Source organism: Lycium barbarum, chromosome 1 (genome assembly GCF_019175385.1).
Source record: "Lycium barbarum isolate Lr01 chromosome 1, ASM1917538v2, whole genome shotgun sequence".
NCBI lineage: Eukaryota > Viridiplantae > Streptophyta > Magnoliopsida > Solanales > Solanaceae > Lycium > Lycium barbarum.
In genome coordinates, this window is record NC_083337.1 from 135,666,224 (window position 1) to 135,682,866 (window position 16,643).

At 37.2% G+C, this 16,643-nt stretch overlaps 2 protein-coding genes across 2 annotated transcripts; both read right to left on the bottom strand.

Annotated features, from left to right (window-relative positions):
* Nucleotides 1–11,420: 11,420 nt before the first annotated feature.
* Nucleotides 11,421–15,786, bottom strand: LOC132638885 (homeobox-leucine zipper protein ROC5-like). The gene is made up of 8 exons (XM_060355601.1): nt 15,418–15,786; nt 15,212–15,329; nt 14,434–15,117; nt 14,020–14,121; nt 13,717–13,926; nt 12,426–12,587; nt 11,971–12,329; nt 11,421–11,870 (listed from the first exon to the last, which is right to left on the bottom strand). Exons 1-6 carry the CDS (start codon nt 15,588–15,590, stop codon nt 12,510–12,512), a joined length of 1,365 nt encoding a protein of 454 aa, XP_060211584.1. The 5' UTR covers nt 15,591–15,786; the 3' UTR covers nt 11,421–11,870; nt 11,971–12,329; nt 12,426–12,509.
* On the bottom strand, nt 11,475–12,450 carry LOC132614640 (homeobox-leucine zipper protein ANTHOCYANINLESS 2-like). The gene is made up of 3 exons (XM_060329147.1): nt 12,426–12,450; nt 11,971–12,362; nt 11,475–11,870 (listed from the first exon to the last, which is right to left on the bottom strand). The coding sequence occupies exons 1-3, from the start codon at nt 12,448–12,450 to the stop codon at nt 11,475–11,477; spliced, it is 813 nt and encodes a 270-aa protein (XP_060185130.1).
* Nucleotides 15,787–16,643: the final 857 nt, after the last annotated feature.

A 16,643-nucleotide genomic window follows, 5' to 3' on the forward strand; every position in this document is an offset into this window, starting at 1 on the left:
CATGCACCTTGCCGAGGTTTTCCGATTATAGTGTCGCATCAAGTCGTGGCAGATGAGTACATTTTGAACCATTGACCTCCCCTGCACAAATGCTGCCTGGGTCTGGTTTACGAGACTTGGTAACCCCTGTTTCAATCTGCCACATAGCATTTTCGATATACATTTGTACACTGTGTTGCAACATGAGATTGGTTTAAATTGACTTGCGAGTTCTGGTTTGGGGACCTTTGGAATTAGAGTTATCATAGTTGCATTAAGTTGTTGAAGCATCTGATCGGTCCTCATAAAGTCAAGCACTACATCCGTCACTTCCTCACCAATTATTTCCCATGAATCTCGGAAGAAGCCACTGCTATAACTATTAGGCCCCGGACTTTTTGTTGTCTTTTTTGAAATATTTAAAAGTGCTTAAATTTGAGTTTTTTCACTTGAACTGACTTCGCAAGAGAACCACCCTTGAAATGAATCTTGACATGATGTAAAAATTAAAAAAATTGCAGCCCTTTGATTGTAGTTTCCAGCGGTCCAATCATTTGTCATTTTGATGTTTCTACAATAAGTTATGGCCATTCTACCGGAGACTGCAGAGCTGGTTTTCTTGACAGCTTTTTTTCAGATTCTTATAAATACTGAAATTTATAATTGTTATTTTTCTTCATTTTCGAGACTTGGAAGCTCAGTTTTGAAGGTATCTGGCATAAATCTTCATCTACAAGCTCGGGGTAAATGATTCTAATTTGAATCTGTAACTATTTCATGGAGATTTTCCACACTGACGTGGAGATCATCTGTGGGATGTATAGACAACTCGGTTTTTCCCCATCGGTCACGCTCCCTGACACCCCCGGTTGGAGTTAGTATGTATGCAAGGTGCAAAACGCATCGGGTTTAGAGATAGTTATGGTAAGAGTCTGCATCACATGGAATTTGTATGACTTTGTTTTATGCTTATCATCCATATATGATAACTTGGTATATTTTTCATGTTGTTTCGATGGAATTGTGCATACTATCTATATATGTTAAATTTGTGAATTCAATGAAACTCGTAATGAGTGAGGGGTTGGAAATATGCATAACATCTCTATATAATGATTACGTGTTTTACTGGTTGTGTTGATAATATTATCCTGTATTCTGTCTTGATTATCTATTGTTCATGTATATGAGTAAGACATGTTAACAGTAAGTTTTCTAAAGGATGACCACTAGTTTATTAGGGTCGGTCTATAATACTTACTGAAAACGTGTTGTTTTGTCTCATGATACACGTGAAGCATTCTTATGTACATATATAGATGTGCGTACTAGCGGAGCATGTAGAGGTATCTAGGGCTTTTCTATTTGGAGTTTCTGGATGAGCTATTGACTGATCCTTAGCAGTAGACTCTAATTATATTTTCTTTATTATATCTGTCATTCTATTCCTAGATAACATATTATTCCAGGCTTATATACCTATTTCCAGTCTTATGCTCTTGACTCGTATCTCCAGGTCATTGGAGTATTTCAGTTAGATATTTCTACACTTATGTTATTTTGAGACATATTTTACGATGTATATATCACTGATTATTTTTACTTTATACATCTAATTTATGGAATTAGAGTAAAACTCGAATTCGTCGGCCTACCAAGTTGGAGTCTATATGCCATCACGACTTAGGAGATATTTAGTCGTGACAAAGTGGTATCAGAGCACTAGTTTGACCAATCTTATGAGTCTTGAGTTATGTCTAGTAGAGTCTTGCAGATCAGTACAGTGATGTTTGTACTTATCTTCTAGAGGTTATGGGACACTTGTGAAAAAGTTTGTTCTTTCATTACCTATCGTGCATACTTGATTCAGCTTGAGTTCTAAATTTTCTTGTTTTATTCTCTTACAGATGGTTAGGAAATGTTCTAAGATTTGAACACCAACGACTTGAGATGATGTCGCGAGGTAGATGCGAGATGTTTTATCGTGTTGAGGGAGTAGGCCATCCTAAAGTACATATGGCCAGGTTTAGACCACAGCTATGACCCGGGTACTCAGTTGAGTGAAGTTGTCATTTGGACTCTTTAGTTTGGTAATATATCTAGGAAATGAGAGTAAACGTATAAAGAACTGCATGATATCCATGTTTTTAATAGTTAGTTTCTTGGAATTTGAGTGAGATCATTTATGGCACAAGGAGTGATGAGAATCGAGTTGACGATTTGAATTGGTGCGATTAGCAAAATAACCACGTAATAAGTTTTGTGATTTTGAAGACTATACTTGGGTAGGTTTGGCATAATAAAAATGGTTTACTTGAAATGCTATGGGAATGGGAATGTTTCAATATCATCAATACTTATTACGCTAGTCTTATGACACGAGTGTAGCAATGAAGTTTCCACAATTCATTGATGGTATGGCACATGTATTAACATCTTGGAGACAAATGTAAGCTTGAGAGGATCAATTGATTAGATAAGAGGAGTAGGACCCATAATAAGGGGTATATTGAGAAATTTAATAAGAAGAAAGGTGTTGGGTAACCTCTTCTGATGAGGTCTGAGGTTGGATGATTTTTGTGGAAATATTTTCTCTCTATTCTACAGTAGGGACGTGTTATGGTGTGAGCTCGAATAATTTGAGCTTGGTGATATGATGGCCATAGGGATAAGTATTCATTTGACAGAAGTCACAAGGTGTGTTATGCTTGATACCATGAGAGATTGTGAAAAGTTAAGCTGAGTGATATAAAGATAACATAGTAGTCAAATAGGGACGAGTTATTATGAGTTCTTAAGTGTTATGATTACTGGCTCCAGAACAAGGGGGAAAGTTACCATTGTCGATCGAATCTTATGGGGATATACTGTCAAGACTCTTATGCAAGGGCATGCTTACAGATTCGTTTGGCTTGAGTAGGATGATATCAGGGTCCTCTGGAGCAAGGCCTTGTTGGATATATAATGTATTGCGGTTTCTTCATATGCACAAGACTTGGGTGACTTAAGTATGATATCTTGGTGGTAATGACGCCTGAAAAGGGAGAGTCTAGTAAGTTATCGAGGTACAAGGTTACTCTTTTTAATGAAGTAGGTGTTGAGAGAGAACATAGGTTGATCGGCATATTGAACTACGCCTCAGAGTACCAGAGTAGAAAGTTGGAACTTTATGTTGATTATTACATGATTTGGCACATGGGTAAGTAGCCAGTGAACTCTCCGTAGTAAGTTGTTGTACAAATGTTTGGTCTAGTGTTGAGTAGTTGCAGAGCTTAAAATGAAGTTTTGATGATTTGACAAACAACGTACCCAAAGACAATCAACTTCAACAACAATACCCAATAAACTTTGGTATGAACCACTTTTTCTAAATTAGGGGCACTTCCCTCTTGATATGTTCACAATCGCCACACTCAAAATACCTTTTACGGGCCATGGACTGATGAGACAGACTGGAATGGCCAGGATGTCCTCCACAGCCTGAAGGCCTATAATACGGATTCTGAGAAGCCTACCCCAAACTGGACACACTGCACTCTGGATAACCACCCTCAGACGCTTGTATGACTGTATGAATAGGCCTACTGAGCTAGGGGTAGTGACCTCTCTCTGAGCACCCCCTAATCGTAGTTAGAGCACCAATGTAGCTACCAAAATCACGAGCCATATTTCCCTCACGATCCTCATAACCTTGATACCGAATCATCTCTATATCCTTAGCGGCATCCACCACACTCTAAAACGAAGCCCTAATAGTTGCAACCTGAGAAGCATCCAACCGAATTGGAATAATCAACCCCTTGACGGACCTCCTCACCCTCGCAGTGTCGATGGGAAATAACATCAATGCATGGCGACCTAAGGCATGGAACTCACCTCGTACTCAGTAACCGATATGCCATCTTATCATAATCCTTCAAGTTGGTCCGTTTTGCTTTCTCTCACACTATGGGAAACAAACTTCTCAAGAAACATCTACAAAAACTGAGCCCAAGTAATTGGAGGTGATCCAGTTAGTCTGTTGTCAATATAATCTCTCCACCACTAGTTGGCAGGGCTAATCATTTGAAATGCAGTGTAGTCAACTATGTGGGACCATACCAATCTCAGGTTGTGCAACCTCTTATGACAACTAATAAGAAACTTATATGTATCCTCACTCAGATCCTTAGTAAAGGTTTGATGGTTTATCATTCGGAATCGACAAAACATCTTTGATCCTCAATGGTCATAGTAGGCCTATTAGTTGGATAGGGTACAATACCCAACAATACCCCCATCGTCAAATTGAGGAGCTACAACAGCAACTAGCTGAGCCCATGGAGTCTGATACCTTAGAGTAAGAATCTAATCTGGATTCTGACCTCTGGCTCTAGTTTGTGAGCTGTCTAGAGTGACAGGCAAAATGGTCGCCTGAGCCATACCCTGAAGAAATCCCAGGATATAAACCAATGTGTCCTAAAGCATTAGAGTAGCAATAAAACCAGGCGGTGCCTATGCTAGCCTATACTAATCCATCTGAATTGGCTCATCCTCAAGAACTACCTGGGAATCAGGAGATATTGCTCGAGTACAACCCTGAGTGGTTATCGGTGCTCAACCTCTAGTAGGTGCTACAATACGGGCTCTATCCAAACCTCCCCTACCTCTTCCTCGTGTAACGCCCCTAGCAGAGGGTATGGGATAGGCTCCTAATCTCTAACCGCGGTCAAACTATTCCTCATCATCTATGAGAGAATGAAACAATGAAATTTAGAATTCAATAGGGTCGAGTACGTATGATACGGAATGCAAGATTATAAGTTTTCTAAATTTCCTATAGCCTCTCAAAGATAGGTGTAGAGCTCAGCGTACCAATCCGCAAGACTCAACTAGATATTGTATTTGTACTCGTGAGACTAGTGAACCTAGGGCTCTAATACAAAATTGTCACAACCCAAAAATTCAATAGCAATGAATACACCTACCCTCACTCGGTAAATAAGCCAAAATCGATTAAGAACCAATTCATTCAAATTAATTATGCGAAAAGTAAAGTGATAAGGCATAGTCTTTATAATAAACCAAGTGCGCAATAAACAAAATACCACCCAAGATTGGTGTCATGTGTACAAGAGCTACTATGAGTATCACTACAATTTTGAATGACCAAATACACTTTCTAAGGAAATAAGAAAGACAGAAATAATAAAATGATAGAGAGAGAAAGGCATTTCAAATCAGCAAGAGAGCTCACCACGATCTCCGGAAGTCAAATGCCTCGAACTCATACTCCTCCACGGGACTTACTCATACTCAAAAAAGAATCTGCAACACAAAGAGAGCAGCAAGCGTAGCATGATTATAGGAAGAAAATGTGCTCAATATATCTCATAGACTGACAACGATAAAGTAGTGTATCGACCCGTTTGGTCATTTAGGCCTTTTGACCCCTGTTAACCCTTCTCATAGCTTCGTTAGAGCATGTTTGACTCGTAGGGACGGGTAGCGCAGTTCCCTAGGCGATCCGAATTGGTTTTGAGGAAATTAGAGCCTTAAGGTGAAAAATGTCTGACCAATAGTTGACTTTTGGGTAATGGACTTTTTCTGGAATTTCGTTGATTCTGTGAGGTCCAGAGGGTCGTTTATGACTTGGTGGGGGTGATTGGTTTTGTTCTCAGGGCACTTGGGAGCGTTTTGCGTCTTTGGTTGGAAACTTGTCTTTGGGATTTTAGGGGTTGATCGAGTCAAGGTGACCTCAGTTGGAATTTCTAAGGCCAAGTTTGATTTTATAGCACATTTTTACGTATGTCTGCATATCTGGTTTGTATTGGGGAGGTCTCAGATGGATGTTGGGATTTTGGGAAGAACTTGGGGAAAACCAGATTTTCTGGTTTTTTGATATCACGCTTATGCAAGAGTGGGTTCACATCTGCGGGTCCGCCCATGCTTCACTTGGCCTGTAGATGCGAGCGATGACCTGTTTAAGTGATTCCACAGAGGCGGAGCCATCTTCGCGGAGGCGAGTCCTCATTAGTGGACAAGGTATCGACGAATGCATAAATTTCTGAATCAGAAAACCCTTTTTATTTCCCCACTTTAAATCATTCGTTCCATTCACTAAAATCTTAACCCTAAGGAGTATTATAGGCGATTCTGAAGAGTGTTGGGTGAAATTATCTTGAGGTAAGTTTCTCTATCTTTTTTTGTTATTTAGTTTTGCTTAAGAATGGAAACCATGGTAGTTTAATGAGCTATTTGGGGAAGATGGGTTCACGAACCCTAGGATGTTGATTTGGAATCTCTTTTAAATCTAATTGGGTTTTATTGAATTATATACTGATTTATACCATCTAATCATTGGGTAATTAGCTTCTAGACTTGAATCTTCCTTCATTTCAAGAATCAAAGTCATGAAAATTAGGGTTCCTTTCTAATTTGAGGGTTTTCCTTATTTGATAAAATTAAGGCCAATTGGTGACTAATTGGGGTTGATAATAAGTAATTAGACGTATTAAACTTCGGATTGACCTTTTCTAACTTATAATTTCCCATATTACCCTTGTAAAGTCGTAGTCACCTTTTTAGGGTTATTTTGGGGTTTCTTGAAGCTACAGGAAGGGTCTTTTAGGGGAAAGCCCAGGTTTGACGGTTCGAGGCTTGTGCTCGGCATTGAGGTAGGTTATGACTTACCTTTGTTAGACTTTGATTAGCCATTTGCATGTGTTATGTAGTATTGATGGGGAAAGCATGATAGGCTTTGGAGCATGGTATGGAATGGTGATCCAATTAGGTTGGTATGACTTGTGATTATGTGGGCTTGTCGCCGTACTTTATGAAATTATTGAAATATGGTATACTTGATTACGTGTTTTTGGTGTTGTGGGATGTGCTAGATGCATTGTAGTATTGGAATTGAATACTTGATACATTTCCATGATGGTTTGATAATTCATGCAAGTATCAAATTGGCTTATGGTGCTTTGTGATCTCCATATCATATTCATTAGCATTGATTGCATTTGATTTCTCGTTCTTGCGTTCATACATTCATTCATGATGAAAGAGTCGTGGAAGCAGTTTGATGAGAAAGTTATGGAAACATTTGAATAGGAAAGAAAGAGAAAGATGTAAGTATATTGATATTATTATTGATCCGAGGTATGTGCTGACGTATAATGGCAGAGTCACATCTGGGCTTCGTGCAGAGTGACTAGTACATGGACGCCGCGAGTCCCCCATGGGTCATGACTATTGAGACGTCGATATTTTTGTCCTTAGCATGTGTATACAGGTTTGAGTTATTAGTCATTGCTTTGCATGACATTCATCTCATTTGCATTGCATTCCTCATTATCCCATTATACATTTGATCCATTAGACTTGTTGGTTTCATTCGTGTTGTCGTTTACTTTGAGGAATAATTGAGGACTTGACAAACTTATGGTGTAGAAGCTTAACCTTAGGTTATGACTTGTTTTATGATAGTTGTACTTGATGTTTATTGGTTATCTATCTGTTAACTTATTGATTCTATGTTTTCATATGCGTGAACTAATCTTAGTCGACCTATAATGCTTACTGGTACGTGTGTGTACTGATACTACTCTTGATGTACTTTTTTCTGAGCGCAGAGTTTGAGGCAAGACCTTCGTCGAGACCTCGCTTCTAGTCTTGAGGCTATTCTGCTAAGATTTCTGAAGGTGAGCTACCTGCCAGTCTGCAGCCCTAGAGTCTATCTTTATTGTCTATTACTCATTCCATTAGACAATGTTCCTTATGTATTTCAAACTGATGTATTATTCCTACATATGATTTGGATAGTCGTTTTTGTACTGTGACTTCATTTCCTGGGAGGTGTATTATGACTTAGTATTTTACGCATATTCAGTATTTATGATATGACTTAGACTTATTATTGATTTTTCGTATAATTTATGTTGATTCATAAATTGATTAAGTAAATGATTAAGGGGATTGTACGCCCACCGGGGGGGGGGGTTAGTGTGAGTGCCACCACGACTGTGATTTGGGTTGTGACAAGTTGTGACGAAGTTAATAAGAAAAAGTCTTATCTAACCTTACCAATTTACCTTAACTCCGAACCGTTCAATTAACATAAAAACGAATAAGTCAATTATCAGGTAGGGCCAGATAGTCAATTACTCAGGTAATCAAATAATCTAGTAAAGAAATGTACAATGCAATACAAGATGCTCCTGGTATACACACGAAGCTCCACGAGACTATATAGAAGATGTGAACCATAGGGGACTCACGAGGTCCATATACCACCCGAAAACTAAATCTCCAAGATCACATCGGGTAATTAACCATATAAGTCTGAAATATTCATGAAATAACCTTGAAATAATTTTCATTTCCCCCGGAACCAGATCTTCTTAATCACATCGGGCTAAATAACAATACTCCTAACCAACCTATCTCAAACGATCACATCGAGCCATAACCGCATGATTCCTCATCATGTATCAATATGGAAGATCACATAAGCATGAATATAAAATGTAATTCCATTATAACCATGTACCGTGCAAAATTAAACAACTAGCTCGATTAAGACAAGTATACTGGTTTAATGGAGTGATATATGCACAGGAAAATCAAGTCAAATAATTATCAGCTAATGCCCTCATGCTTTGACATTCTTGGATTTCAATTTGTAGTTACACGACCACCCTTAACATGGAACCGGTACCCTTATCAATGTCTGTCACATCATGAACTCGAGACCCCTTCTTTCACCCCCACCCCTTATTATTATCATTAATATCAAGTTGTTATCGAAAGTATACCCCAAACAAAGTCTAGGAAAACATTAACATACCTCAAAGCTGAGCAAACGAAACCACAGAAGAGCTTTCCCCTTCTAGAGTGCTTCAGAACACTCTCAATCTTTCAACTACACGATGTGTAAGTAAACTAGTCGGTAGACACCCATATTGCTTTATTAATAGTCCGGGCCCAAAAAAGTCAACTCAAAAGTCAAACCAAGCCCCCAAGGAAATGTTATTTGAAAATTGGTTTATCCATAATTTTTAAAGTCAAAATCCATAAATTAACCCAAATCCAACCTCAAATCGACTTCCGAATCGAATAATATCATGATCTTAACTTTAGGGCTAAAAATCCCATTTCTACCAACCTAATTATGAACTAAACGCTAATTAATAGAAGTGATCAATAGGAAACATCAAAACAAGGATTAGAAACTCACCCCCGAGCCAAATTATGCAAAATGTCATTGGAATCACCTCAAATCGAGCTCTAGAACTCATATTATAAAGTTATGAAATGTTTCTTGGATTTGGGAATTGAAGACTGCCACTCCAGTGCCTTTTTCGCGATAGCGAGGCCCATTTCGCAAACGCGAAGCACTACCCAACTCTGCTCATTACCTTACCCTACTCGATCACAACATACCCCACCGCGATCACGATGCATCACCCCAGTACCCTTCGCGATCATGGTAAAGGTATTCAGCCACACCAGTAACTGAAAAATCTGGGACTTCGTTTTAGCACCGGATGTTGACCGTGGCCAACTCTAATTCATGAATTTAACTAGTTTCTTAACCAAGAATTTAGATCACATCTGAGCGCTCGGGGACTCGTCTAAAACACTTGACTAAGTTATAAATCATGTTTTGGACCTCATTGAACTATTGAAACTCATATCTGAGTTCGTTCACCTCTGATGTTGACCTTGGTCAAACCTTTTCCTTTCCTAACTTAAGACTCCCAAAATTAAATTTTCTCCTCCGATACTCATGCAATTGCCTCGGGAACCATTTCATCCATCCCTGAAAGTTACAAAAACCATTTTAAAGCTACAAGAAGGGTCTTTTTGGGAAAAAGAGTCTAAAAACTCAAAATGACCTAGCCGGTTGTTACAACATTGTTGCATATGGTTATGAAGATACTACAAAATTATGAAGAAATATCAGGAGAAAAATAAATAAAGAGAAGAGTTCTTATTTACATCAGAAAGAAGCAGAAGAGGTTATACAATCTGTGGAAGTCGTCGTTGGATTCTCGATGAAGGAATTTCCTTTTTCATATCCTGGGTGCCCTGTTTCATATGGGAAAGAATTCTTTTTATGATAATTTTATTGGAAAAGTCCTTTCAAGATCACTACACCCAAGGCCGTAGTATGAGCATTATGAATTGAAATAAGACATCTTTGGAAGGTTTTCCACATTCAATTTTGAGTTTACTGTTATAAATCCATTAAGAGTATGTACATCATTTTCCATTTTGGAATATTAATCCGTGATCATAGATGTCAGTTTAATATGTGTTTGACGACTAATTTCCTAATTAATTTAACCATAAGACATTAAATAAGTTCGAATCATGGTAAGTTTTTAATCATCAATTGAGAGTATATTCTCTACCTTGAGAGTTTCGGTCATGAAAAGGTTTAAGCTGAAATTCAGGGACTCAAAATTTTCGAGAGTCGAGACACTAAAATGCATCCTTTTTTTCAGTATTAAATTCTCAATTTTGACCACTGTATGTGACTTGAACATTTAGCACCAAATGCAAAAAATAGTTATTTTGATTGGGCATAATATTTGCTTTCTGGACAATCCTATCAACTATTGTTCGATTTCAATTGTTTCAGTATTCATAATCTCAGTCATAAAAATTATCACAAAATAATCTAACAAACATCACTCTCAAATGAGAGGATTTACCACAAAATGTGGGATTCATACATAAGCTAACTTTCACTCATTCTACTATAAAGTTGGCTACAGATTCAAACCAGTCATAGTATGAAAAAAGTCAAACGAGCAGTAGACAATCAAAAAGAAGTATTTTCAGGTAAACTCATAACAATAGGATACAAGAATATCATATCTTTTTTTTTGTCTGGATTGCCATTCATTTGGGGTGGTCTTTAATTTTTGTCCTTCAAATTAGTGGTCTTTAAGTTTTGCCCCTCGCCTAACACCCCGAGGTTGTGAGTTCGAATCTCAACTCAGTAAAAAAAAAAATCGCACGGTAGAATTTTCGCGAGGCAGAAGTTGCAAAATTCTGCCTTAAGGCAAAATTTCTGCCTGAAGGGCAAAATTTAAAGACCACCATTTTGAGGGGTAAAAATTAAAAACCACTCCCGGCAAAGGGTAATCTTGCAAATTTCCCCATATCATATTACCATTGAGACTAAAAAGACACAGACATTATTCAGGATTCTGGATGAAAAAAAGAACAACAATAGTATCTCATTTGTCGACAGAAAGACATATATAGATACAGAGAGCTAACTCTTAATCTTAAGAGGCATCTGAGTCAATACCGAACCATCACCTCCACTTTGGTTCTTTCTTGACTCCCCCTGCTTTCTATAACCATAACATAGTGTTTTTAAAAAAAAAAAAAACTAATTTATTTTCGATTTTGCACACCAACCCCCCCCCCCCCCCCCCCCCCAAATCGATGACTCAAAAGAGTTAATGAACTAACGGATAGCAATTAGCCTTGGAGTATCATTTGCACTTGAGAGCAGTCTTGATACCATGAATTCTACAAGAGATGAGATTATTTACTGTTTTGGCGGACTCCATAGAAAGCTTTGTGGCAGGAAAGCTGTTCACTAATACTTGGAAACCAATAGTCACCAATGACCCACTACAACTAAAGCAATTATCTTTCTTCCCAAAACTTTTGTTGCAGTCCTTAGCCCCAAAAATATCTTTACAATAATCAGGAACTATTGCAATTCCAGATGGCAAGAGAGCCACAGAAGAAGAGTCTCCCCCATTCATCACCACATTCATTGCTGGACAATCAATTGGTGCATACACTAAAAGGGATCCTGTTGCATCCGTGCAAGTGTCTTGCAAGATCAGCATTTTTCGTTGATCAACATTGGTGTCATCTCCCTACATTCCAAAACAAAAGAAAATCTTATCATGAAATCAATGATTAATTACAAGAACTTATGATGTGATGCTTCCAGAAAACACAACACTTATCACTCACGTTAGCACGAAAAAGAGAGATGCTACTATCAAAATTTTGACCCTTGAAAATGTGGAGCATTGGTTGCATGGGACCACTACTGGACAAGACATCCCATTGGCTCCTCGTTTGTTCATTCATTAAGAATTCATACAAACGTTGTTGTTCCATCGGCAACCAGATGGTCTTTGTAGCACTCAACACTAAACCAATAGGTTCACCAGGGTCGCTAATGTTCTTCCTTATCATCAACTTTGCATCTTCTCCATCTGGCAATTGTATTGTTTTCCACTTGTGAATGGTTGTACAAACACCAGCGCAAAAGTTGTGAATCATGCGTTGAGTCAGCATCCTTATACTTCTCTGACCACGTGTACATACTGCCACAAATGGAACTTCATCAGAGTCCAGAACTTTTTTTAACAGTATTCAAAAGTGTAAAACAAATGGCACAATAATGTAAACTGTGTGATCACCTGTTGGGCCAACAGAAGACATCATCACTGCTGAGAAATTAGATCTCCTTTGTAGAGTGGCCAACCACCTTAGTGCACCAAACCCTAGGCCAATTCTGACCAAAGGTTGGTACAAATGATGGACAAATTTTCATTATATTCCACGTGCTCGATCCAAGTAACCTGAAAATGTTACCTCAATTTCGAAAAACCACAAGATAGAAAAAATATGAGCATGCACGAAATATTGACCTAATTATCAATTAAAGAAAAATGTCCATCGTTGTATAAAACTTCAAAACTTAACCATCAAATTAAGGACTCAATTTCAAGAGATATATCATCAAAAGTAAATGTGCATTGTCCTGACATGTTGGAATGACATGAGAGAAAAATAGAGGAAGATTGTATGTAATTCTTTGTAAAAGGAAGCAACAAATTGGTGTATCTAAATATATCATTTAAAATGAACTTGGAAGCGAGCATAACAAGATTGGGCAATAAGGGCTTCATTGCAAGGTTAGAAGGTCAAGCATAAGAAGATGTTTCCTTTCTCAAGAAAGGATAGACCATATTCCATACAATTATTAAACAAATGCATTCATGAAAGCCAAAAGAAAGTTGGTATTTCACATTCTTGATAGAAAAAAATATAAGCTATATAAGGTGATCGACAAATAGAATTAGTATATCTTGTTAATGAAGACTAATGCATAGGAAACACAGCTCAAGCAAGGTGTGGGATCACAACCATCTATCATGGAGGTGGGAGAAAGATACATCAATGTGTAGCTTATACATCAGAGATGAAAATATTGAGGTTTTACCTTCATAGAAAGATCATAAACTAATAAATTCAAATTACATAATACCTATGAACTCATATATACTTAAAAGTGGGCTAATCAAGCAAACACAAAAATGTAGCTCTGAAATTAGATGATAGTGTAATATCACGATTCGTAGAAGAATCTTCACAGATAAAATATCAATAGAAGGTTCGAATTATTAGAAGGCTCAAATTATTAGGATACAACTATCAAAGTACTCTACTGACTTCATCGCATAAACCGTCAGGAAAAAAATGAAAATTAGAAGAAAATCTCAAGAGAATCAAACTGCAAAAGCCTAATATAGGATGAACCGACAGCATCCACCCAAAAAGGACCAAATACACCTTACAAAATATAATTAAATAAAAGCAAATGAACAAGAAGAAAATTAATTCAAGATGAGCAACCTAGCTCATTAAATTTCAGAAAATTGTGAAACCCTGCTTGGGATGCAACATGGAAAGACAAAGTTGAATTACCTGGGAGTAACCACTAGGCATATCTCGCACAATACAACCAGAAGGGAGCCTCCTGCAATTTCCTATTTGACATTGTTCTGAAATTTTTTGGATTGTGTCAACAGACACATCCACGATAGCCCAACCTACATCATGTCGCTGGCAGAAGCGAAGAAATTTTGTTTCACGGACAGGAACCAAATCAGAAATAATTTGCAATTCAGTTTGAATCTGCCAATCAATAATTTCAATCTCTTAGTGCAGGAAATAACAAAATTAACAAGATATGTGACTTCGAACAAAGTAATGAGTAACAAGAAGTACCAATAACAGAGTACCGCTCCTGCTTCCCCCTATGCCAGTGGAAATCACATCAAAAGTAGAGGTTTTCCCAATAATACATGAGAACGTCTCCATCCATCGACTCTGCATATAGAAAAACACAGTACATGAAAAGAAACAAGAAATAACTGGTCAGCACATACTTGTTCTCTAGAATTGAAAGTCAAACTTAATTGAATTAAAAATATGCAGCAACTAATTGCAGCACCACTAAAGCAAAAAGGAAAGAAATATGTCAAACATAGTAAAAGTAAGAGTAGAACTAAATCTAAAAGACAAAAATGAAGCAACAATTATGCACGCCAAACTAGGGCTAAGTGATAAACAGATGAAAGTTCTTAACATATTTTAACTGGGGGAGAAAAACACTAAATTCAGGATGAAGAACCTACATACCTTGTCCATTAATGTCTCCACCAATGTCAGACTGTCGGTAAGAACTGTACCAGATGCCCTTGTGGCTTCTGTTATGAAATGTCCAGGTTTCATGTCAATAAATGTGGTAGATAATCTAGCGTATTCATGAAGATTCAATGTTTCTGCACTTCCATTCAAGCTTTTGACCCAAAGAGGTTCACCAGTATCAGCCAACTTAAGCAGCTCATTCATAGAAGCAAATGCTAGATCCATTATCATTGACATGTCATAATTTACATCTTTAATAGTCAAGCTTGTGGTGGGCCATGGGGAAATTACTGGCAGAGGACTTGACAGGCCATTTTCGAAATCAAGCCCCATTGGAGATGCAGTGTCCACAACATTTATACCACTAAATTCATTTCTTCCCGCAACAAATTCCAAAGCAGAATTTTTCATCATGGAATTCATTGATCCTTCAAAGAAGGCTGAAGGCCCTAATAATTTGTCCGCCAAGACTTTTATCCTCTTGACTTCATCTTGCAAACGGTCATGTTCAATATTTGTTTTATGCTCATCAACATTTATGCCACCAATAGTATCCAGCTGACTACAACGGTCGCAAGTTGGATTTCTCATGGCTTTCTTCAATGCAATATGCTCCATGCGAAGCTTATCATTTTCCTCTTTCAACATTCGAGTTTTACAGCGTTCCAATTGTGACTGATTAAACAATATAATTCACTTTCAGAATAACTACACAAATTTCACACAAGGATAACATGAATTAAATAAAAGAAGGCAAATGATGCATCACCTTCCTTTGGGTTCTTCTATTCTGGAACCAAGATTTCACTTGGTTGCTATCCATGGACAGTTTCATTCCAAGTTGTAGTCTTGCTTTTTCATCAGGATGTGGATTCTCTTTGAAATAACTGCTACGAAAGATACAAACAAATGAACAAATTTTGGAATTAACATGAATGAATTAACAAGTACAAAAGTAAATGGAACGATACACACGCTTCAAGCTGTTGAATTTGGTTGGCATTATGCCTATTGAATTTCCTCCTATTTGGTTGGAACGATCCAGAGGCATCACCATCTATGTTGTCACCAACCAACCTGCTCTCATTTTCATCCTGTCTAGGGACTCCTATTACAACTTTATCCAAACTTTCTCCTCTCTCACCCATGTCACTATGACCTTCTATCTTTGATTTCTGCACCAATTCAGCATGTATCCATTCAAATGAATATCACATGTGACCATAGAAACACCAACATTCAAAAGCATTTTTTATAACGGTTGAACAGATGGAAAAAAAAAATACATATAGTGCTTTTTTTTTCTCTTGAGATTATAAGCTTGATTTTCACAATGTTTACCAACTTCATTGACCGCTAGATTATACATAACCAGCAAAAACATATATCAAGTGAAATTAAAATGGTAATGTTGGATTCCGTATTCTAGAAGGGCAAAGGTGTAAATATAACCCTCAAGGCCTCAACTTTGCGATTTAGTACAGATATATCCTCATTACAAACTGGTGTATATATAACTCTGCTATTATAAAATGGCGCAAATATATTCCTGCTTTTACAAAATGGTACAAATATACCTTTTTTCGCTGATGGGGTTTTTTTAAAAAAAATCATTTAGGTTATTTTTTAATTAAAAAATGCTACATGACTTTAAAAAAAGTCTACTCTTTTTTTTTTAGTAGATATACTTTTTTAGAGCCACATAGTAATTTTTTTTCTGATGGGTCGAGCCTGGTTAGTTTAGAAAAATGGGTAGGCTTATTTTTTTTTAAAGTCATGGAATTTTTTTTTAAACGAACCATACCCTACACACTAGAAAAAAATTACCATGGCTTTAGAAAAATGTGTCCACTCAAAGAAAAAAATCGGTAGACTTTTTTAAAGTCACATGGCATTTTTTTAATTAAAAAATAACCTACATGATTTTTTAAAAAAAACTCCCGTCAACAAAAAGAGTATATTTGTACCATTTTATAACGGCGGGGTATCTTTGCATCATTTTGTAACGACAGGGATATATATATACTACTTTTGTAACGAGGGGTATATCTGCTCTAAATCGCAAAGTTAAGGGTATATTAGCACCTTTGCTCGTTCTAGAATAAGGCAAAAAAATATTATTTTGATAGAAGCCTACTTTTTTTATTTTTTTTATTTTTTATTACATAGCGAGGAGGGGAACGGAAAATGAGAAAGGGAAT